This window comes from Sus scrofa, chromosome 6, assembly GCF_054392235.1.
Source record: "Sus scrofa isolate SSC_HxYL_T2T_F1_AM1 chromosome 6, Sscrofa_HxYL_maternal_Yorkshire_Landrace_v2.0, whole genome shotgun sequence".
Taxonomy (NCBI): domain Eukaryota; kingdom Metazoa; phylum Chordata; class Mammalia; order Artiodactyla; family Suidae; genus Sus; species Sus scrofa.
In genome coordinates, this window is record NC_139388.1 from 153477714 (window position 1) to 153502379 (window position 24666).

Consider the following 24666-nt stretch of genomic DNA (forward strand, 5'->3'; position numbering starts at 1 on the left):
TTTTTGCCATTTATTGGGCCGCTCTCACGGCATATGGAAGTTCCCAGGCTAGGGGTCGAATCGGAGCTGTAGCCACTGGCCTACGCCAGAGCCACAGCAACGCGGGATCCGAGCCACGTCTGCAACCTACACCACAGCTCACAGCAACGCCGGATCTTTAACCCACTGAGCAAGGGCAGAGACCGAACCCTCAACCTCATGGTTCCTAGTCAGATTCATTAACCACTGCGCCACGATGGGAACTCCTGGTCATTGTTTTCTAAATGAACTCCATGCTTTCTACCCTTGCTCCATACAACCTATTTTTGATCTGCCACCAGAATAATTTTATTTACTTTTTAACAGCTTTATGGAGATATAATTAATATACAAATAACTGCACATATTTCTTATGTATAATTTGATACGCAGAGTGATCCGTTTGTTTTTATTTTTTTGGCTGCACCCACAGCATATGGAAGTTCCTGGGCCAAGGATCAAATCCTAGCCCGCAGCTGTGAACTACACCACAGCTGTGGCAATGCCAGATCTGTGCCAGTGGTAACCCACTCTGCCACAATAGGAACTCCTTTTAAAACATCAAGTCAGATAATGCTTCTTCCTCGAAATCCTCCCACGGCTCCCCATTTCCTTCAGAATAAAAGACAAAATTCCCAATGTGGTCTATAAAACCCCATATAATTTGTACCCCATTACCTCTTTAACTTCATATCCTATTATGCCCCACCCTGACCACTCCATTCTGGCCACATTGGCCATTCTATTGTTCCCTAAACATATCTGCATACTCCCATCTTAGGGCCTTGGCACTTAGCTGTCTAGAATGTTATTCCTTTTTTTTTTTGGTCTTTTCTGGGCCACACCCATGGCATATGGAGGTTCCCAGGCTAGGGGTCAAGTCGGAGCTGTAGCTGCTGGCCTACACCACAGCCACAGCAATGCAGGAGCCGTGCTGTGTCTGCAATCTACACCACAGCTCACAGCAACACTGAATCCTTAACCCACTGAGCGAGGCCAGGGATCAAATCTGCATCCTCATGGATACTAGCCGGGTTTGTTAACCACTGAGCCACGACAGGAACTCCTAGAATGTTATTCTGACCTTCACCTAGAACGTTATTCTCCCAGATATCCATTCAGCTAATCCTCATCGCCTCCAGTCCACTCAATTATCTTCTCAACAATACCTATCTTTTTTTTTTTTTTTTTGTCTTTTTGCTATTTCTTTGGGCCGCTCCTGCGGCACATGGAGGTTCCCAGGCTAGGGGTCGAATCGGAGCTGTAGCCACTGGCCTACGCCAGAGCCACAGCAACGCGGGATCCGAGCCGCGTCTGCAACCTACACCACAGCTCACGGCAATGCCAGATCGTTAACCCACTGAGCAAGGGCAGGGACCGAACCCGCAACCTCACGGTTCCTAGTCAGATTCGTTAACCACTGCGCCACGACGGGAACTCCAACAATACCTATCTTGACGTCTGTATTTAAAACTACAACCTGCACTTGCTCCTGTACCCCTACCCAGTATTCCCAACTTCCCTTATCCTGTTTTATGTATTCGTCATGGCCTTTATTTCCTTCTAACACACTATTTAATTTATCTTTATTTAATTATTACTGTCTGTCCTTGAGAATGAAAGCTAAGAAAGTAGGGATATTTGTCTGTTTTGTTCACAGATATATCCCAAGTGTACAGAATAGTATCTGACAAATAGTAGGCTTTCAATAAGTATTTATTGAATGAAAAAAAAAGTATTTATTGAATGAAATATTTGTTTAATGATAGATTAGCTAGAACCAGGTCAAGAGGAACTTTTAATGTTAACTTTAAAATATTTGATCAAAATTATATTAAAATTATGCACTGTTATAATCTTTATTTTTTTGTATTCTTCCAAAGCACATTTTCTTCCTTTTTTTTTTTTTTTTTTTTTTGGCTGTGCCCATGGCATGAGGAAGTTCCTAGGCCGGAAATTAAACCTGCACCATAGCAGCAACCCAAGCAGATGCAGTGACAACACTGGATCCTTAACCCACTGTGCCACAAGGGAACTCCTGTTATAAATAATCTAGGTACAGTTCTAGAGTATGAACTCCCAGAAATTCAGAGCCCAAAAGTTATTATGCACGGTCAGATCATAGGTCACTGATAGAGCTTCTTTCTATGGGTAGAAATTCTAGGAAAAATTATACATGTTTGAAAGCACCACCTCTCCACAGTTCCATCCCCTGGCACTAGGGATTTGTGTAGGGTCAGCCTGGCCTCATGTAACAGTGGTCAGATCTAACTCAAGTTTAGACTTTGGGGGATGACATTAAGCTGACCTCCCTATCTGCAATGCCATGAGACTATTTTATCAGTTTAAAATATATTATAAAGAACTAAAATTGTTAAGAGATCATCATACTGGAAAAGATGTGATTTTATGAAATAATTTTATGCAACTAAGTAACTAACATTTGTATAGTTTTGATCTGCACTTAGGCGATTATACGTAAGTAATACATTTATTTACATATTATAAACACAATAATAAATGAATAAATAAATAAACACATACTTGGCTTCCCTACAGACCAGCCCAGCTTACTAGAAAACTCTGCACTGAGGTTTTAGCCCAAAGCTCCAGCTAATAAAAGCAGTACTTCCTTCAATTTGTCATTGGTCACATCACACATGTATCTTCCACAATAACCTCAAATACAGGGTAAAGGGTTGGGCAGTCAGGGTGGGACTAATCTACGGCAGGATTCAAGTATTCCATGATTCAAGAAGTATTCTTCCGGGCAAGTATTATTTTATCATTTGGATATTATACCCCCAACTGCCACCCAGTTTTCATGATTACCAAGAAAAAATGTTAATGCGTAAGAGAAAAGGAGTCTGGTTAAGGACTGCCAATAGGATCTAAACAAAGGTTCTGACAGAAGAACTAGAAAAAAGGCAACATATAAAAAGCGCCCTAAAGAAGTTATTGGAGAGTACAAAGCTACTGAATAGATGAGGAAATGAATGAAATGAAAAAGACAGAGAGGATAAACAGGTTCCAGCCTGAGTAGAGCCTCTTGGAAGAGGGTTTTTATTAGCATATAGAAAGTATAAATGAAAAAATAGCAAGAAATAAGAAATAAGTCAGAAATGATTCTATAAAACTTTATCAGTTTAAAATATATTATAAAATATAAAGAACTAAAATTGTTAAAGAGATCATCATACTGGAAAAGATGTGATTTTATGAAATAATTTTATGCAACTAAGTAACTAACATTTGTATAGTTTTGATCTGCACTTATGTGATTATACGTAAGTAATACATTTATTTACATATTATAAACACAATAATAAATGAATAAATAAATAAACACATACTTGAAACTTTTTACTTACACTGATACCAAAAGAATGGACTTTTCGTGTACTTGGAAAGAAAATAAAAAGAATGATAGTGCACAGCTAACCTTTAAGGAAAAAGAGGGGAAAAATCAGATAATAACAACTTATAAAATATAATAGCAATTTAACTGTGAATCTGATTAAAGATAATTTCAAGTAAAATTTTAAAGCTTAAAATAGCTTCTAGCTAGAAGGAAAACATATACACACTCTAATATACATAATATTTTACTCTAATTTAATAACCAAAATATTTTTGAAAAATAAATTATAATAAAGCTATACTTAATCATCTAAAACACATTCATGAGCTCAGTTATTAATAAAGAAAACTAACAAATACTTCAGATACAATATACTTTCATCATCTCTTGGAATCTCTGATGATTTAAATTAAAAAGTTTAAGGATAAGAAAGTCAAAATCTAAACCTGGCAAAATAAATCTATTTTAGTGTTTTTAAAATGTGCATGTCAGTAAAATATATTAAGTGTTCTATAAAGTAATCATTTGCTCTTTGGGGTTGTAAATAAAAATTAATTAGATCCGTTTTCAGTTCATATTCTGCATATTAGATATCTATCTATATACATCCAATCCACTTGCGGAAGCAAAAGTCTGGATCGCTGTTTTGTACATGCTACACATCCAATCTATCAGCTAATCTTACCTGCACCATCTCCTAAATATAATATCCACCAATTTCTCTCCATTCCCTTCTGCTGATGGTGGCAGAGAAAAGGTCTAAGCCACCCCAGCCTTCTCTTGGACCAGTGGAATAACCTCCTATTTGGTGATGCTCTTGCTCCCTACAATCCATTCAGCCACCTTATCGGATCATGTAATTCCCCTGTTTAAAATCCTCCAACAGCTTCCCATTACACTTAGAATAAAATATATACTCCTACATAATTTGGATCCTGCCTTCCTCTTCCAGTCTATTTCTCACTGACTCCCTTACTCATTTCAGACCAGCCACTTCGTACTTGTCCTTTTAATGCCTCAAACATGTCAGGAGTTCCCGTTGTGGCTCTGTGGGTTATAAACCCAACTAGTATCCATAAGGATGCGGGTTTGATCCCTAGACTAGCTCAGTGGGTTAAGGATCTGGTATTGCCGTGAGCAGTGGTGTAGGTCACAGATACTGCTTGAATCTGGAGTTGGTGTGGCTGTGGTGTAGACCGGCAGCTGCAGCTTGATTTGACCGCTAGCCTGGGAACTTCCATATGCCGCAGGTGAGGCCCTAAAAGCAAAAGAAAAAAAAAAGTACTGCCTCAAACATGTCAAATGCATTCCTGCCTTGAAAAAAAACTTGTTTTTATCAAGTCAGAACAGAGGTCATCTTGTAATTGGTTCCTTCTGGTCATTCAGTTCTAGGCGCAAATGTCACTTCCCTGGAAAGGCCTTCCCTTAAAGGAAAGTAGTGCCCCCCTGCCCCCAAACCCCACCAGCCCTCTTTTCATGATACTTTTTTCTTCATAGGCTTCATTATGCCCAGATATTTTCCTGTTGACTGATTTATTTTGCTTATTGTCCTTCTGCCCCCATGAGTGTTCCCAATTAAGAGAGCAGGGATGTCAGCTGTCATTCACTTTCATGCCAATACCTAGAAGAAGGCATAGCACATTAGAGGGCATCTAATAAATATTACTTGAAAAAAATAATTCAATCTAGATTGAAAATACTTTGAAATAATTTTAATGGGAGTTGTTTTTAAAGCTCTCAGAAATATTCAGTAACAATTAAAGCATTATCAACAAAAACAAGTTTAAGTCATTTTAATTTTCAAACACAAGAGCTAGTATTAAAACCTAACAAACAAAATAAAATCAGGAAATTAGGAGAAAGAAAATGGCTTTTCTGCTTTATAATCCTAAAAGTAATCAACTCCAACACTGTTGCAATATCTCAAACTCTGAAATTCCACTCCGTTATCTTTGAAATATATCTTTAGTTAGCATGAAAAAAATAACAATTTTTCATAAGCTTGCAAATACATCCCTATTCTAAACATCCTACAGAATATAACCATAGATGACATAGTATGCTCAGAGTTCATTCATAGAGTGAAACAACAGAAATCATCAATAAAAAGGTAATAATAATAATAACAAAAAAAGAGGAACACGAAACTATCCTTTTGGACCATGGCACTGATACGCACTTATGAAATATGTGACTGATATGCTCTGTTTTGGCTTGTTTTTAGAATGCAATGTGAATAAGTGGAAGTCCCAGAATTGAAACCCTAATTTCTAAAATGCTGTCCCTTGTATAAGTCCACTAAGACTTATTATTTCATAAACCAAATTTTCTTGATATCTTTAAAAGATATCTAAAGATATCTGTAAACATCATTTTATAGACCAAGGTACACAGAAACAAATTTTAAATACCACAGAAATAGAACCAGAGGGAATTTGTATATCTACTCAAAGAAATTCTAAAATGCAGGATATAAAAAAATAAAAAAAAAAAAGTAGGATATACAACTAGTCCATGTTCAAACTGACACAAGTTATCCTCCTAAGACGGAGATCTGTCCCCTCCCCTTCTTCAAACTCGTTTTGCTCCTGTTGCACACAAATCTGACTCCAACTTCTCCAACCCAACATTCAAGGTCGTACAGAATATGACCCTTTCTGACTCTTCCCTCTCACTATATCTTCTCCTTACCTGCCCGCACACACACCCACTTAACAGCCACACAAATCTCATTGTTTAATGCTGTTCCCACATCACCCCCATCCTTCTCCATCTCTGTACCTAAAGGTACATTTAAGCTTTTCCTCCTGTCTTGAATTCTCTTATATAACCACCTATTCCAAATCTTGCCTAGCTTTCAAAATTTGGTTCTGAGCCCATCTGCTTTAAGAAACTGCCTAAAATCTGCCCTCAAAGTAGTCTCTCCTTTTCCCAAACTTAACACAGCACTCCATTGTACCTGACAGAACTTAATACCATCTGCTTTACACATAAAAAAAGCAGATTTGTATTCCCTCACTGACCAGTACAAAGAAAAAAATTAAATAGTTGTTGAATTATTCTGATTGTTCAACCTAGTACCCAAAACAGCTCCTATGTATGTCAGACACTCAGTAAATATTCGCCAAATAATGTCTCAATCCAATAAATTCTGTTCAGAGCAAGAATTATCTGTGTTTTTAAAAGATCAGATGCAGCAAGAATTAAATATCGAAAGTAATGAGAAACTTACCAGAGTAAATTTGAATCCTTTAGGAGAAGGGTGAAGTGTTAATTTCATACATGCAGGAAGCAGGCTCAAAAATGTAAAACAGAAGCTAAAACATAAAAATTAAGCATGTGTTTTCTTTGTAGAGGTATACAGCTAAAACAAACTTTTTTTAATGTAAGGATCACATTACTTATCAACTTACGGTGATTTCAAACCAAAGTTTTTTATGCATTAAAAAATAAATTTAGGACCAAATAACATTTAAATAAAATCCATACATTGAAATATGTACACATTTTAGTATATACACGACTATATAATCATGTATTATGTAATCAAAACAAAATATAATAGAATTAAATGTTGCTTATTTTATTTTTTATGTTATTCTATTATTTAGTATCAATTATGGAAAAATATAAAAATAGATACCTAAAAATCAATTATCAAACACTCAGGAGTTCCCATCGTGGCTCAGAAGTAACAAGCCTGACTAGTACCCATGAGGACGCAGGTTCGATCCTTGGCCTTGCTCAATGGGTTAAGGATCTGGCATTGCCATGAGCTGTGGGTGCAGGTCACAGATGCGGCTCACATCCCTCATTGCTGTGGCTGTGGTGCATGCCAGCAGCTGCAGTCGTTTTGACCCCTAGTCTGGGAACTTTCATATGCTGAGGGTATGGCCCTAAAAAGACAAAAAAAAAAAAAAGAAAAAGAAACAAGCAAACACTCCAAACAAGAAAACACAAGGTATAAAGAGACAATACTATATATATAACACAAACTTTCATAAAACTACTCACAGGAGAATATTCAGCCCTCATTTCACAAAAGTTGGCTATCTGATTTCAAGCCCATGGTAAATTGGAAAGAACAAACTAGAAAGGGAGCAGGAAGCTGCTAGAGCTTCTCCTTACAGTGCCTGAGAGGCAAGAAGGAAAAAGAACTCAACAGGCAGAGCAATCTGGAGCCACACAGTACCTCGGCAAACAGGCTTTGAAAGCCCTGAAGACAAGTATTATAATGCAAAACAATAACTGATTTTCCCAGGTGATGGCTTGGTGGCCTGTTAGCTTGGCTACAGTGCTTCCCATGAAGGTGGGCTACAAAGGATATTCTTGAAAGAACTGGAGGAAAGAGGGAGGCAGCAAATACACACACCTCTCAGTTATTCAAACATTAGTGCTGGTGCTGCTCGAAGATTTGCAGATGTAATTAAAGACCCTATTCATCTCATTTTAAGTTAATGAAAAGGGGGCTATCTTGGCAGGGCCTGAATCACTTTATTTAAAAAAAAATTTTTTTTTCTTTTTTTTTAAGGGCTATCCCCACAGCATATGGAGGTTCCTAGGCTAGGGGTGGAATCAGAACTGCACCTGCCAGCCTACAACACAGCCCTAGCAACTCCAGATCTTTAACCCAGTGAGCGAGGCCAGGGATCAAACCAGCATCCTCATGGGTACTAGTTGGGTTCATAACATGCTGAGCCATGAAAGGAGCTCTATGAATTACTTAAAAAGAAGGCTTAGGTCTTCCATGAGCTCTGAAACTCCAAACAGCAATGGGGTTTGTAGAGCTCTTCCTTCTTCCCAGAAATCCCCTCTGGAATGCTTGTCTTGTGGACCTCCAGTTTGCTCATTCAGGTCCCACAATTGTCTAAGCCGGTTCCTCGTAATAAATTAATACACACACACACACACACACATGCACAGAGTGATCTACTTATTCCACCTCTCTGGACAACGCTGACTGATTTGCCACTGAAAATCATGGTCATGTTAAATCATGTTTAGTGTACTCTATTTAAGGAAGAGCGAAGTAGGTAACAATAACTCTCATACAAAATATTTCATGTAGAAGTTCTATTGTACAGAGGGGTAGGTTTACACTGTGTGGAATATGCACTAATGAAGAACACTTTAATTCCTATGATGCCACATAAATGAGGTACTCCAGTGACACTTTTAGAGTAGTTTATAAAATACTATATACAAACTTTGTGTCTCTTACCTGATCATTATCTGGATGTGATGTGGCAAAATATCCTTGATCTTCAGAAAGACACTGAAACTGCACCAAACATTGGCTACTTTATCCTTAAAAGAAATGTTATTTTATATTCTAGTGTAATTGCAAGAAATATTAAACTTCATGAAGTACAGCCCATAATCTCTTTGTAGATAAACTTTTGAGTCACAGGAAGCAGTCACAATTTCATAACCAAGTTGACTAAACTCTTGAAGGAACACGCACACGTGCACACACACATTCAAACAATAGGACCTTTCAGTTTTTGCAATGCGGGGTGATCTAAATCGCTGGCCAACCATAATTTAGAAGGTCCCAAAAAATACTTAGTATTTTTCAAGAGCAGCACATCATTCCTAAAGATGAAAAACTCAGGAAATTTTTCTAAGAAAACTTTACTTTCTCTAATTTGTAGTACACACATTGCTGGACCCATTTTGTCAAGCACCTGAAATTAGAGTAATCTACTAGCAATGACAAGAGTTAACTGCTAATAAACCAAAAAGTTTAAAGACATTAGCAGTTGAGCTGGAGTCATTTTCAAAATTAAGTTTGTAACTACAGGAGTTTCTCTTGTGGGGCAGCGGAAAGGAATCCAACTAGGAACCATTAGGTTGCATGTTTGATCCCTGACCTCACTCAGTGGGTTAAGGATCCGGCATTGCGGTGAGCTATGGTATAAGTCACAGACACGGCTCGGGTGCCGAGTTGCTGTGGCTGTGGTGTAGGCTGGCATCTATAGCTCTGATTTGACCCTAGCCTGGGAACCTCCATATCCCACAGGTGTGGGCCTAAAAAGAAAACAAAAAGAAAGTTTGTAACTACAGTACTGGGCTCATGAAACCCATCCCCTACAGCGTAACTCACAGCTGTGCTGGCAAAACATTAAGTAACTACTGGAAGTTGCCATGTGGCGCAGTGGGTTAAGGATCCAGCATTGCTCCAACTGTGGTGCAGGGCAATGGCGGCACAGGTTCAATCTCTGGGAATTTCCATATGCCACGGGTGAGACCAAAAAAAAAAAAAAAAAAAAAAAGAGGTAAATATTACTGACAACTGTACCATCCTACTTCCCTCTGTCAAGCAATGAAATTGCTCTTCAGGTTTTGAGGGCAACAAGTGAATGGAGGTGACCAGGAATACCATAAAAAATGTACAACATCTCTTTTTATAATTATCATGATTAACTACCATTCTGGTTTTGTTTTGTTTTTGTTTTGTATTTTAGGGCTGCATCAGCCTCATATGGAGGTTCCCAGGCTAGGGATCGAATTGGAGCTGTAGCCGCCAGACTACGGCAGAGCCACAGCAACGCAGGATCTGAGCCGCATCTGCAACCTACACCACAGCTCACAGCAATGCAGGATCTGAGCTGCATCTGCAACCTACACCACAGCTCACAGCAATGCCAGATCTTAACCCTCTGAGCAAGGCCAGGGATTGAAGCAGCATCCTCATGGTTCCTAGTCAGATTCGTTAACCCCCTGAGCCACGACAGGAACTCCAACCACTTCTGAAACAGAAGGCAAGGTAAACATCCAGGCAGCTTACACAGAGAACTAAACTTTTCCTTATGTAGGTATTAAGGTTAGAGGATATATAAAGAAGTTAGGAACACAATTCTTTTTTTTTTTTTTTTTTGTCATTTTAGGGCTGTACTCTTGGCATATGGAGGTTCCCAGGCTAGGGGCTGAATCAGAACTGTAGCTGCCAGCCCACGCCACTGCCACAGCAACGCCAGATCCGAGCCATGTCTGCGACCTACACCGCAGCTCACGGCCATGCCGATTCTTAACCCACTGGGCGAGGCCAGGGATTGAACCGGCAACCTCGTGGTTCCTAGTCGGATTCATTTCTGCTGCGCCATGACGGGAACTCTGAGGAACACAATTCTCAAAATTTCCAATTACAGCTCTACCATGTACAAGGTGTATGAATCTCTGACCTCAGTTTTCTGATCTGTAAAGTGGATATAATACCTCAACACTATTGAAAAGATCAAATAAAATAAACGTGACGTGTCTAGTACCTCGTCAGTAAGGGGCAGTCATAACAATAGTGATTATTTATGATTGTCGGTGCTGCCACCCTCACCATCCCACTGATGCACAAGGCACACCTTTCCACTCCTTCACAACAACAAATTCTTTCTCAGTCTCTTTCAAAATGCTGGTTCCAGCCTCCCACAGATCCACTGAAAGATTTTCTATGGCTATTTATATATCTAAAAATTAGAAAGATATATATGTTTCTCTAATTCTTTTTAAAAGGAAATGTTTATTCAAAAGCAAATTATCTATAAATATGTTGTCTCTGTCTAACTTTATTAAAAGGCCTTTTTGTTCAGAAAAATGTTTTGTTTAATTTAATTACTAACTCTAAATCAAATTATCCATGCAATAAAAGTTTAACAAGAGTGATTAAGCTGGCATTAAATGAAATGAAATGAATGATTCTCATTAAAAATTACTGTGGATGAAAGTTATAAAGACCTTTCTGAAGCAAACATGATTATTAGTTTAATAAATAATTTCCTAAGACTAAAAAGAGAATACAGGGAGTTCCCGTTGTGGCGCAGTGGTTAACAAATCTGACTAGGAACCATGAGGTTGTGGGTTTGATCCCTGCCCTTGCTCAGTGGGTTAACGAACTGGCGTTGCCGTGAGCTGTGGTGTAGGTCGCAGACATGGCTCGGATCCCGCGTTGCTGTGGCTCTGGCGTAGGCTGGAAGCTACAGCTCCGATTAGACCCTAGCCTGGGAACCTCCATGTGCCGTGGGAGCAGCCCAGAAATGGCAAAAAAGACAAAAAAAAAAAAAAAAAAAAAAAAAAGAGAGAGAGAGAGAATACAAACCAAAAAAAAAATCACAAAGCTATTAACTCTGTAGCTCCAACTTCTCATGCAGTCTTTCATGATGGACCCTATGTCATTAGAAAAATGTATAAGTGAATTATGGATTTCATGATAGCATAAATACTCCTATTTATGTAATGTACTAGAAAATGCCAGCTGAGCTAGAAGGTATATACCAGATTAAATAAGTGGCAAGGAATGACTGCAGGAGGAGAGCAGGTGAAGTCCCCAAAAGTCGAAGGGAAGGTACTGGGACAGAAAGGAGTAAGAGAAAAGTTTTTAAACATGCCTCAAATAATCCACGATCTACTGGGAAGAGTCTTCTTAGAACTTGCAGGGTTTGCTCCCTTTCTGTAAAAAATGGCAGCCAGCAGAGAATGAAGGAAGCCACAACAGTACAAGCCAGCTTAATTAACAATACAAACCTAGAACAAAAACAAAGGAAATTGGTAAGATAGGGAGAGGCTAATGACTCTGAGAAGTCAACCTGAGTCTCACTAAATTTAATAAATGTAAAATGTATTATTAAATGTAATGATAAATCTGTGCCTCCAAAACAGGTTTAAGATGAGAATCTACTTAAATCAAAGTTAAGAAATTCACCAATATTAAGATGTGTAATGCCCCAACAAAAAGACTATCACCATCCTCATTAATGTTTAGCTTAAATGCTATTCTTACGTAGCTGTGAAAAAAAATGTCAAATTGGGATGTATTTCTAAAAAGCATATAATGTAATATGCTCTAAAGGGGTGAAATCCTACAGCAATGTTCTAAGTAGTCAATCCACATTGCCTCTAGTGTGTGCATTGATCAAAACAGTTCTCTAGACAGGAGGATTTAAAAATATATAAATATGACAATCTCTCTTTCCATTCACCCCATACCCACAAGACATTAGTAAGAAATCATCATGAGGCTAAGTGAAAGACCACCTTCCTCCACTTAATATGCAAAATAAATTCTCTAAAGCACTTTTTTTGAATTTTGCTGTTTAAAAGCTACTCACCCCTTTCCTTTGAGGCCTTTTTTGAAACACTTGCCAAGTAAAAAGCAAAAAAATGGCAAGGAGTGGTAAAGTTCCATTTGCTTATAATTTATAGCTAAGCAGAATGCCAGTGACCCTAGCAGGTCCCAGTCATAAGACACTCCAAGAACACCCCATAAAGCAAAGCCAAGACTCACAGAATTATATCTGTTCCTATGTCAAGGAAATTATCTCAATAATTAGAAGAGATAGATTTTGCATTTTTTAGAAATTTTGAAATAATATATATAATGCAAACTATTTCTAAATAAAAACTGTAAGTAGTAAATTGATACATGAATTGGAAATTACATATAAGGGCCTTGAATATATTACATCTACTCCTTAACAGGGGTTCCCGTTGTGGCTCAGCAGAAACAAACCCAGCTAGGATCCATGAGGATACAGGTTCAATCCCTGGCCCCGCTCAGTGGGTTAAGGATCTGGCATTGCTGTGAGCTGTGGTGTAAGTCACAGATGCCGCTCGGGTCCTGTGTTGCTATGGGAGCAGGTGCAGCTCTGATTCAACCCCTAACCCAGGAACTTCCATATACTGTGGGTGCAGCCCTAAAAAGAAAAAAAAAGTAATATAACATTTCCCAAGACAAATGGGTATGAAAAAGTATTTCTACTTTTATAAATCTGTCCTCTACCCTTCAAGTAAAAGCTTGGTATAAATACAGTTTATATAAGCAAGAACCCTAGAAAATAAGACACTGCTTGGATTTCCCCTGTGGCTCACAGCATAACTACTTGGTGTTGTCTCTGCAACAGCTCTGGTTTGATCCCCGGCCTGGGAACTTTCATATGCTGAGGGTACAGCCACCTGTTTAAAAGAAAAAAAAAGCCATTACTAGATGACAACATTATACAAACTGAGCCTGGCTTTCATGATACGTAACTGGCTTCACTTCTACATTAGTAAAGGATACTGAAAATGTCCATAGTCAATAAGAATAAGGCCTGGATACAGCAATATGCATAATGCATTAGCAATCTGTAAAGAAAATTATTGTGAAATAAGAAAGTAATCTGTTATTCGAATCAAGCAAGGTAAATGTGTAGTTTCATTTAACACAGTAGCAAATGTTCCCTCTTGGCTTCTAATTGTCAAAATATTCTATTTTTATAAAACAACTCTTAAACATTCAAGTTTTCCTTGGAGATGACATAGGTATATATACTTGAGTAAAAAGGAAAAAAATCACTAAAAGGTATTTTGCAGAGAAAGCACTTTGATACACAAATCAGATGAGTTAATCTAATGATTAGTCTACATAAAATGACCAAAGAGAATATTCATTAACTATGAATATGAGAATATACAGCAATTTTTCAAAATGCCTTTGAGTTGTCATTTTCACAGACAACTCAAAATTCAGATTTACCAGTTAAGCAATAAATTTAGCATGCTGTGTAATTCAGCAGTATATAACTTCTAAAATTAAGTTACTACATCTTATTACTACATTTGGGCATTAAAATAATTACTCTAAGATAAGTTAATGTTTCTAAATGAAAACTGACAGAAGATAGATTGTCCCCTGTTATCTATTCCCCAAAGCACGGTTTCCTTCAAAGCTCTATACTTAATAATCAAATTAGTAACACATTTCAGAGATGAAATGTCAGGTTACTTTAAAACTTACCTTTTTCTTAGTTGAGATTTCTTTTAAACAACAACAGTACAAAACTACTGCAGGTATGTAAATCAGCAAATCAGCAATTAACACTGAAAAAAACAAGCAAATGATTCCACATGCGAGTACATCAGGATCTACCATAACCTATTAATTGCCTCCCTCCAATGATGAGTGGAATTTCTAATACAAGGACCCTACCCACGATGAGCAAGTCCTTTCCACATCTAGCCCTTTCCAATCCCTTAACTGTGCCTACTTTCAATTTCTATGGTACTATAGAGTCCCTTAATTTTCTCTAACAAATTCATACATTAAATCAAGTAGATGTATCCAAAACTAATTCTCTCTTTGCTCTGACTTGGAACTTAAAAATTAAGAATACTCAAACCAAGGGAAGAAAACTGTTTTTCCCCCTCAGTATCTGTATACTCCAAATCTTCTGGTGTGAAGAACACCTAAAATGTGCAGACGCATAGGAGAATCTTTTTTAATGTTCACATTTTTGAAAGTTCAAAATTTTTTGCTAATTAATGCATACAAAGAACTTGAGAGGCCCAGGTGAGAAGGAAGCTGAAAAAAGTTGGAAAAAAATAAAGCAATTCATAATTCTGAATGTCCAGTCCTTTCACAACAAAGAAAAACTAACACATTAAGTTCTTCCACAGTACAACAAAGTTATCCAAAGAGCCTATTTTTTTCCTTATACCACACATACATTTAAATGTGCAGAATAAGGTAAATGATAGTAACCTGTCAGTGTTAGATGCATACAATCTATTTGCAGCTTCAGATGCCACATTTAGGATGACACTGACAAACTGCTGGAAAATATTCAAAGGAGCACAACCAAAGGCCTCAAAACCATAATCACATTCAAGAAACTAGTCATTAAAGAAACAGCTAAACAGTTAAAGTATCTAAGAATGTTTAAACTGGAGAAGATAATCAAATATCCGTAGGGTGTTAGGTACATAAAGGATCAGACTTGTTCTATGTAGCCCAAGGAAACAGAACCTAAATGACTAGTGAAGGTTCAATGTAACAAGGAAATTTCTCTCTCTTTTTTCTTTTTCAGCTATACCCACAGCATATGGAAGTTCCTGGGCCAGGGACTGAATCCAAGCTGGAGCTGCAACCTACACCACAGCTGCAGCAACACTGGATCCTTAACCCACTGAACCAGGCCAGCAATCAAACCTGCACCTCCACAGAGACAAGCCAGATCATAACCCACTCTGCCGCAGCAAGAACTCCAAGAAGGAAATTTCTAATGATTGGGGCTCTCTAAAAATAGAATGGACTGTCTCTAAAGGTTATGAATTCCCTGCAGATATAGGTATTGGTTCAGAAGCTAAATATCATGTGTTGAGTGTGCAGGTCAAGAGAGGATTAAAACATTTGGGAAGAGAGGAGTGGTGTGGGAGAGGGAAAATGGGCCATATAGGTTATCTCTAGGGCTTGAGAGTCCATGACTAGATGAATAATAAAGAGAACAAACTATGACTAAATTCAGACTAATTAAGGAAAAGGCCCCCAAAAATCTAAAGTCTTATTAAAGCTTTTAAAGAAATGTAAGCCTATTACTTTCAACTGATAGTACAGCATACAATAAATGCTCAATAAACATTTGTGGTAAAGATTAATTTAGCAACAATGCACAGCAATACAATGGATGATATACAAGTGTAAGATTTACTTTAAGAAAAAAGGTGAAAGGTATCTGGAGTAACAGCCTAAACAAATAAAACTTCAATTTTAGAGTAAACCGACCTTAGGTGAGCTGGCTTACTATACCTCAGTTTCCTTAGCTTAAAATAAGGATAACAACAGTATTTACCTCATTTGGGTATTCACATTATTAAGTGAGATAATAATAAATTTAAAGTACTCAGAATTATTCAGTTCTTCTCTTGTTTTTTACCTTACATATACATTTGCTCATATACATATATGCATATTATAGTTATACAACTGTAAAAATCAGTACAAACAGTAATAGAACCTGTCATCAGTTTGTTCAAAAAATTTTTTAATCAAATTTTACACTCAGTACCTACTGCTCTTTTACCTGTTGCACGCATGAAGAGCTTATGTGCCTGACTCTCGTATCCACGTGATGTATGGAGAGCAATCCAGTCTGGATTTATAAACTTTGCCCTGCAAATCAAAGCATGCACTTTATCCTGCATCACTTACAGCAATAAGGATATCTGAGAACATATGAATCTATTCTGAGAAGTGGTCATTGCCCTTATAAAGCAACAGAGTTAAGGTTTAAATTTTATCTTTGTATTTAACCATGTGAAACTAACGCTGTAATAAAGAATCTGCATTGCTCACCTTCCAACAAACACATGCGAAATGTTAACTAAAAGCTCTATCTTCATAATCCTTCCAGGGTGAAAACAATCTGATGTGTTATATTCCGTTTATTAATCATATGCTTTGTAAAGAGCAATACACTAGTATTGACAAGATGATCATAGTTTTTCAATTTATAAACTTTTTGGTTATCATAGGAATGGGCTACAATAGCTATTAATCATAAATCATTGCATAAAACTAAACATAATTATTAAAGATAAATTAAGACTTCAATCATATTACAATACCCTGAACGCTGTGAAGTATAACTGCTTATCATAAAGCTTGGAGACTTATTTTTAATCCGGGAAGCTAATTTTTACAAAATATGAAATAGGAGATCAGAAAATACTGTGAAGAAGTTCTTTAAATTTCTGCTGACGCACTTCAACTCTGAAACGGAATACCACTATAGAGTAGAACTGGGTCTCCACCAAATAGAAGGGCCTAATCTTCTATAAACCATTCCATTTCTGTAAAAGAATGACTTCCAATCCCGATCTTAAATCATATGTGAAGCACCACAGTATCTCTAGTTTCTAATTTGACAGGCTAGTCAGAATACCATTTAGACCTTTACTTTTCACTTACTTTGTGCCATTCCAGGAAAAAAGCTTTCTTATGCAAAACTAAGCATATTACATCTATTTCTCAGTAGTCCATGCATAACTGGTAACATCTTTACTTCAAAACAAAGCTAGATTTTTGCATCTCTTTCTAGCCTTTCCTCCAAAAAAATTATGGAAATGTTCAAATTGATAGTCAACCTTCCTACAACCCAATTATAAAGGCATGGTGCTCTATAAACCATTAATACAATAGTAGCTACTCTATTCAACAAATTTTTCCTTACTCTATCTGCTAAGGTCATAAATATTTAGCTATGTTAAGGAAGAAAAACTTACACATATGCACATAAAAGACTATGATAAGCTGTAAGAGGTGGATAATCCAGTCCCCAATACTGTAAATTGTTATCACTGCTGTTAAAATACCTGAAAAAAAGGAAAAAAGCATCATTTCATCAATCAACATTCAAGAAATACACTTATATTTAACATCCTATTTCATTTAATTAAATGAAAACATACGTTACACAAGGTAAAAAAAAAAATTCATCTAAACTTTCCTGTCCTTTCCTCTTCTCTAAAAATTTTTGTGAACTCACAATTAAAAGTTGTTATTGAATATTGTGACTAAATAATTTATTGTCCAAACCAAGATACTCTTCTAAGAGTGAATGAGGAAGCTATTAATAATTAAGCCATAATAATACAGGCAAACCAAGATTGTGACAGGCAAACCAGAACTTACTGTCACTCTACTATTAAACTTAATCAATGAGTAACACTTATACAAAAGAAAATAGACAACAAAAAAGAGAATTTGCTTCTGACAGTCTAAGAAACAATGTGAAATCACAATTTTAAAGAAGTAAAAAAATGAATATCAAAGACCACATATTCTAGTTATAAAAAAAGAAATATTGCATGAAACAGGTAGACTTTTATTAATAAAATTTTGAACACAATTCAACCAATATGTAATAAGAATTCAGTATATACAAAATTCTGTGAATTAAGTAAGAAAACTAGATCTAATATTTACAAACTAATAGGTTCCTCCAGTTGATCAGAATGGGAAAAAAGTATACATAAGCACATTCAAGAAATGGAAATTAAATTTACATAAACAAATTTCTTAATCATATTCTTTATAACTAGGCAATTTCTTCTATCCAATTTATTCTGAGTCATAAGAATTTAAAAGAATAGACACCAAACTATACAAATCACAAATAACTGTTATTCTCAAGCCTGTTTAAAATGGGTCACAACTTTTCAACATCACAATCCCGTACTCTATTAAAAAAAAAAAAAAGTTAACTTAGCATTCATCAGAATCCAGTTAAATAACTTCTTGCAGCTGACCCCTAAAAAACATGGGAGTTAGGGAAACCAACCCTCTACAGAGCTGAAAATCCAAGTATAAGTCATAGTTGGCCATTCCTGAGGTTCCTCTGTATCTGAGTTCCACATCTTGGGATTCAACCAATCATGGTTCTGTAGTACTACTGTATTTACTATTAAAAAATAACCTGTGTTGCTCAAGGGTAACCATATTCATCTTCAGAAAGTCTGCTTAACGTCTGTCACATAAAGTGTGGCTTTGTATGCGGGGGATAGGAATTAATAAAATGATCAAGGCATGCTAGACAGCCACAGGCATAGTGCTACAGTATGGTATCATCTATTGGCAGTTCTCCACTCCAGCAGCAACATCCTAGGTCCTATATCTGCCGGAAGCCATGAGGCAGTAAATCCAAGAATCTTCCAGGTTAGCTGGAATCCCTTTGATAGCCTGAATATTGGGAACTGGGCCAGACCAATAGCAGAAACCAGAGGACTCCATGAACCCATCTCCTGGTGTTTCTGCCTTAAGTGTGTACAATCCCCTTGCCTTGAGTGTGGGTAAGACCTATGACTTGCTTGTAACCAACAGAATATGATAAAGGTGATAGGATGGTCACTCTGGCACTTATGTTTTATGTATATGTTAAATTCCATCTTGCTAGCCAAGCTGGAGACTCCATTTACCTGACTTTGAAGAAGCAGGCTGTCATGTTTTAGTAAATGGACATATTAAAGAAGCCACATGGCAAAAAAATGGAAGCAGACTCTAGATGATAAGGATAGCTTCCAAAAAGAAACCAAAACTCCTAGTCTTGAAGATGCAAGGAAATTAACTCTGCCAATAACTTGAGGGAACTTGGAAATGGTTCCTTCCCCAGTTGAGCCTCTGATATGACTGCAGCCCCAGATAACAACTGGATTGCAGCCTCCTAAGTCCCTGATCATAATATTGAACTAGCTATGCCTAGACTTCTAACCTAAATAAACTACAATAATAAATATGTATTTAAGTAATTACCATTTGTGGTTATTTGTTACACAGCATAGAAAATTAATACAACTGTTTAGGAGTTCCCACTGTGGCACAGTGGGTTGAGAACCTGATGGAAGCAGCTCAGGTTGCTGAAGAGGCAAGGGTTTGATTCCCGGCCAGGCACAGTGGGTTAAAGGATCCAGCATTTTCCACAGCTGCAGCATAAGTTACAGCTGTGGCTCAGATGAGCCCCTGGCCCAGGAGCTTCCATATGTGACAGGCATGGCCACTTAAAAAAAAAATCATACATATAATTACCAAAAAGATCTGCAATCCATCAGAAACATGGGGAAAGATATGAATATGTAAATTTGAGAAAAATAAGATGATCAGTAAATACATTAAAAGGTGCTCAACATCACAAGAACTCAAGGAAATGGAAATTTTAAGAGTCTAATGTTAATTGCTATGATTAAACACTGAGTATGTGGAAAGAGATATTCTGGTGTTGGTATTCATTAAAACCGGCTACTTTAGAGATTCCATTTCTAGAAATCTACCTAGAAAAAAACATGTATACATGGGAGGAACATATTTTATTTAATCGTTCTCCTATCAAAAGATATTTAGTGTTTCAGGTTTCTCATTATTATAAACAGTGCTGAAATAAAGTCATTCCCACAATTCCTGACTTACAAAACTGTGATTTTGTTTAAAAAAGCAACATGTTCAGGGTAGACAGACTCCTCTCCAAGCCCCAGGTATAAACCATGCCTGCACTGGACCAGGTGTTTCTTTCTATTAATGGTTACTTTAAGGGTGGGAAAAATTTTGCTCCTCAACAAATAGTGATAGAAAATAAGGTATTGCTATTATTCTTGCCTTGAATCTGGTTGCACAAAATCATAGTGCCAGGAGCCCCAGCAGTCATCTACTAAACATGGGATGAAAAGCCTCAGGATAAAAAGCCAACATGTCAAGAAGAGTGGAAGAGAAGAAAAATTAAAAAGCCTGATTGCTATCACTGAGCTGCTCTACCAGCCCTGCAAGGCCTATTTATTGTAATAATTATTGTATTGCTTAAAATACTATTACTTAGGTTTTCTATCACCTGATGTCAAAAGTGCTTCTGCTTTCACGCATAAAAAATTTTCATTATAAATTTTTTTTTTTTTTTTGTCTTTTTGCTATTTCTTTGGGCCGCTCCCGCGGCATATGGAGGTTCCCAGGCTAGGGGTCGAAATCGGAGCTGTAGCCACCGGCCTATGCCAGAGCCACAGCAACGCGGGATCCGAGCCACGTCTGCAACCTACACCACAGCTCACGGCAACGCCGGATCGTTAACCCACTGAGCAAGGGCAGGGACCAAACCCGCAACCTCATGGTTCCTAGTCGGATTCGTTAACCACTGTGCCACGACGGGAACTCCTTCATTATAAAATTAAAGGAAAAAATTCAACTTCTATTACTTACAACTATGTATATTGAAATGGAGTAAGTTTTTAAATTTAGAAATGTAAAACTGCTATTTTTAAAGTTATCCTGATTTATCCAGATTTCATATTTTAGACTATGATGTCACTTGAAAGTTTTGACCACACTGTAGCTAACCTTCTACATGAAGACACAAAGACCTTTCTCTTGGAAAACTGAAGTTAAAAAATAACAAACCAGGAGTTCCCATCCTGGAAACGAATCTGACTAGTATCCATGAGGACACAGGTTTGATCCCTGGCCTCATTCAATGGGTTAAGGATCTGGCGTTGCCATGAACTGTGGTGTAGGCTGCAGATGTGGCTCGGATCTGGCATTGCTGTGGCTGTGGTGTAGGCTGGCAGTTGCAGCTCCAATTCAAACCCTAGCCTGGGAACCTCCATATGCTGCAGGTGTGGCCCTAAAAAGACAAAAAAAAAAAAGAAAGAAAGAAAGCATTGCTCAGTCACTAGGTAACAATACTAGCAAACTAATCAATTTTACAAAATGAGACAAAAAATTCAAAATATTACAAATGTTATTGCCAATACAGATTTATGTCCACTGTTGGTAACAGTTAACCTGTCCCAAGTATGTATTTTCTGTTTCATAAACTGTGCTGCTGAGATATATCTTTTTAGAGGTCCCACTGTGGCTCAGCAGTAATGAACCCTACTAGTATCCATGAGGATGCAGGTTCAATCCCTGGCCTCACTCAGTGGGTTAAGGATGTGGCATTGCTGCAAGTCGTGGTGCAGCTCAGGTCCCGCATTGCTGTGGCTGTGGTGTAAGGCAGCAACTGTAGCTCCGACTGGACCCCTAGCCTGGGAATCTTCATATGCTGCAGGTGCAGCACTTAAAAAAAAAAAAAAAAAAAAGAAAAGAAAAGAAATAGATGTATCTTTTTCAGTGATAGTCATTATGAATCATATATCAATGAACTTCAAACCAGAAAGTAAAAAATAGAAATCACACCATTTAAACATGAATCTGAAACAGATCAGTTTCTCTTAAAATTGCCAGTTGTGCATTTTTGGTTTTTCTAGTCTATCTACACATCAAGAGATGTTTCCTGGCACTTACTATAGTAAATCACATTTCTTAAATTTTTCATGAACTTCCTGAAGTATTGCATAATAGACTGATGATAAATTATTATGTTTTGTTTCTGAGCTCACTATTCAGGATTCTCTTGTTACACAATCCTTAATAAAAGTTTCAACCCTATGAAATTTACCACAAAGATTCTTTCAGACATTTCATAATTTTTCAAGACTAACAGACCATAGTCAAAACCTAATTATACAATTACTGTCTTGGTTATATATTTCTGATTTTTAATAAAGAAAAAGAATAAAAATGTATAATATAGTCAAGTCTTGATAATCTGGGCCAAAGCAGGAGACTATTGGCACAGAAAACTGAAAACTGAGGTAAGTCAGCATTAGAATAACCCAAGCACTTTACTGGATTAAGATTACATTCTCGGAGTTCCCGTCGTGGCGCAGTGGTTAATGAATCCGACTAGGAACCGTGAGGTTGCGGGTTCGGTCCCTGGCCTTGCTCAGTGGGTTAACGATCCGGCGTTGCCGTGAGCAGACGCGGCTCGGATCCCGCATTGCTGTGGCTCTGGCATAGGCCGGTGGCTACAGCTCCGATTCAACCCCTAGCCTGGGAACCTCCATATGCCGCGGGAGTGGCCCAAGAAATAGCAACAACAACAACAAAAAGACAAAAAGACAAAAAAAAAAAAAAAAAAAAAGATTACATTCTCACTCCTCCTGGATTCAGTATTTTCACCACCAAGTATTAAGTTAAAAGCTGAAATTTATCAGTTTTCTCTAATCTTCCAATACTAAAATTACATTTAATTTTGTATTAAAATCTTTCTTGAGAACTGCTTACAAAGAACAGTGAAGAATACAATTATCTTCTCCATGTAATATTTATAAAAGAATAGAAAAGAATTACAAAGCTCAAAAGCACTGGTCTGGTTTGCCTCAGATAAAATGTCATCTTATTCTACCAGCAGAGTATTAGAATGTACTAATAATCTGTACAGTGATACTCTGGTTAAATCAATGTCTGAGGATATGAAAAATGCAATAAAGAATAGTATCAGGAGTTCCCACTGTGGCTCAGCAGGATGTGGTCTCCATGAGGATGTAGGTTCAGTCCCTGGCCTTGTTCAGTAAGGATTCAACCCAAGGTTAAGGATCCAGCACTGCTGCAAGCTGCAGCACAGGTCGCAGATGCATTGCTATTGCTGTGGTGTAGGCCTCAGCTGCAGCTCTGATTTGACCCCTAGCTTGGGAACTTGCATAAGCTGCAGGTGCAGCAAGAAAAGAAAAAAGAAAGAAAGAATAGTATCAAACATTTAGCTGACCTCTATTTTAAATACTCCAAGCTCAAGGGTATGGCCAACCTGTTAATAGAGAGTTCAATACGAAGTTCTGGTGTGTAACTCTCTCATAAAGCAGTAATATAAAAGCAGTGACCAAAGCAATCCACAGAACAATATAAATAGTTCGCCTGGTACAGCCAGTCTTTTTTTTTTCCAGCCATGCCTGTGGCATGTGGAAGTGCCTGGGCCAGGGATAGAATCTGCACCAGCTGCTACAGCGACAATGCTGTATCCTTAGCCCAATGTGCCACTGGGGAACTCCGATATAACGGATCTTAATGAAATAACCTACCAGGTATCTAATAAGTAAAGATTGTTATCAGAACATGTTCAACAAAAACTATACATGCATGGATTTCCTGTGAACATATAACTTCAGCTAACATTTACTGAGAGTTCATTACACTGCAGGCACTGGTCTAAGTGATTTAAATGATTAATTTTATTCAATCTTCACAATAACCCAGTGAAATATGCATTCTATTATTTCCATTCTACAAGTGATAAAACTGTGACAGAGACAGTTAAATAACTTGCCAAAGGTCACACTGCTAGTAAAGAGTAGAGCCTGGGTCTGAACTCAGGCAATCTGACTCTAGCACCTGCAGTCTTCACCACTAAGCTACTGCTTTTTTACATCTCTTATTTTCGTAACAGAGAAACTTTGCGAAACCTCCAGAAGAAATAGTCTTAGTTCGTAAACTTCCACATTTTATGTCCTGAGGAGCTTCTATCCTTAAGGTTCTAGCTCAATACCATATCCCAGCCGGTACCTGAGTATATGGATAACTTTCAAAAGGATGAAATGTCAAAATGAGCCCACAAAATGCAGGGTAATATATGTGACATCAACATAGTGGAAGATGAGGATGTTCCAGATGAAACAGCATATTTTTTTGGCATTCCTATCATGGCTCAGCAGAAATGAATCCAACTAGGAACCATGAGGTTGCAGGTTCGACCTCTGGCCTCACTCAGTGGGTTAAGGATCTGGTGTTGCTGTGAGCTGTGGTGTAGGTTGCAGACTCGGCTTGGATATGGCGTGGCTGTGGCAGAGGCCAGCAGCTGTAGCTCCAATTGGACCCCTAGCCTGGGAACCTCCACATGCCACAAGTGTGCCCCTAAAAAGAAAAAAAAGAAATAGCATATTTTCCTTTTAAGTATCTTCAAATAATCTATATTAATTGAGTAATAAACAATCAAATCAAGTTAAAACTACCCATACCATTGGTTGATTGGTAAATTGAAAGTAATTTCTTGCCAGTGTCTCTGAGCTTCATAATCACCAAACATAGGGGGCTTTCCAGCACCTAAGATTTCAAAAAAAGCAAAACAAAAATATACTTTAGTATATTAGTGATTTTGCTTCCTTATGAAAATTTTCTAAATCATAGAGAT

General features: G+C 37.5%; 1 protein-coding gene across 1 annotated transcript in view; it reads right to left on the reverse strand.

Annotated features, from left to right (window-relative positions):
- Positions 1-24666, reverse strand: part of ALG6 (ALG6 alpha-1,3-glucosyltransferase) — a 56061-nt gene that overhangs the window by 12847 nt on the left and 18548 nt on the right. The window contains exons 4-13 of the mRNA XM_084964844.1: positions 24494-24578; positions 17411-17500; positions 16210-16298; positions 14148-14230; positions 13431-13495; positions 12481-12666; positions 11761-11896; positions 8601-8686; positions 6612-6696; positions 3390-3460 (exon numbers count right to left, since the gene is read on the reverse strand). Coding sequence (XP_084820970.1) covers positions 3390-3460; positions 6612-6696; positions 8601-8686; positions 11761-11896; positions 12481-12666; positions 13431-13495; positions 14148-14230; positions 16210-16298; positions 17411-17500; positions 24494-24578 — 976 coding nt within the window. The remainder of the gene's footprint in view (positions 1-3389; positions 3461-6611; positions 6697-8600; positions 8687-11760; positions 11897-12480; positions 12667-13430; positions 13496-14147; positions 14231-16209; positions 16299-17410; positions 17501-24493; positions 24579-24666) is intronic.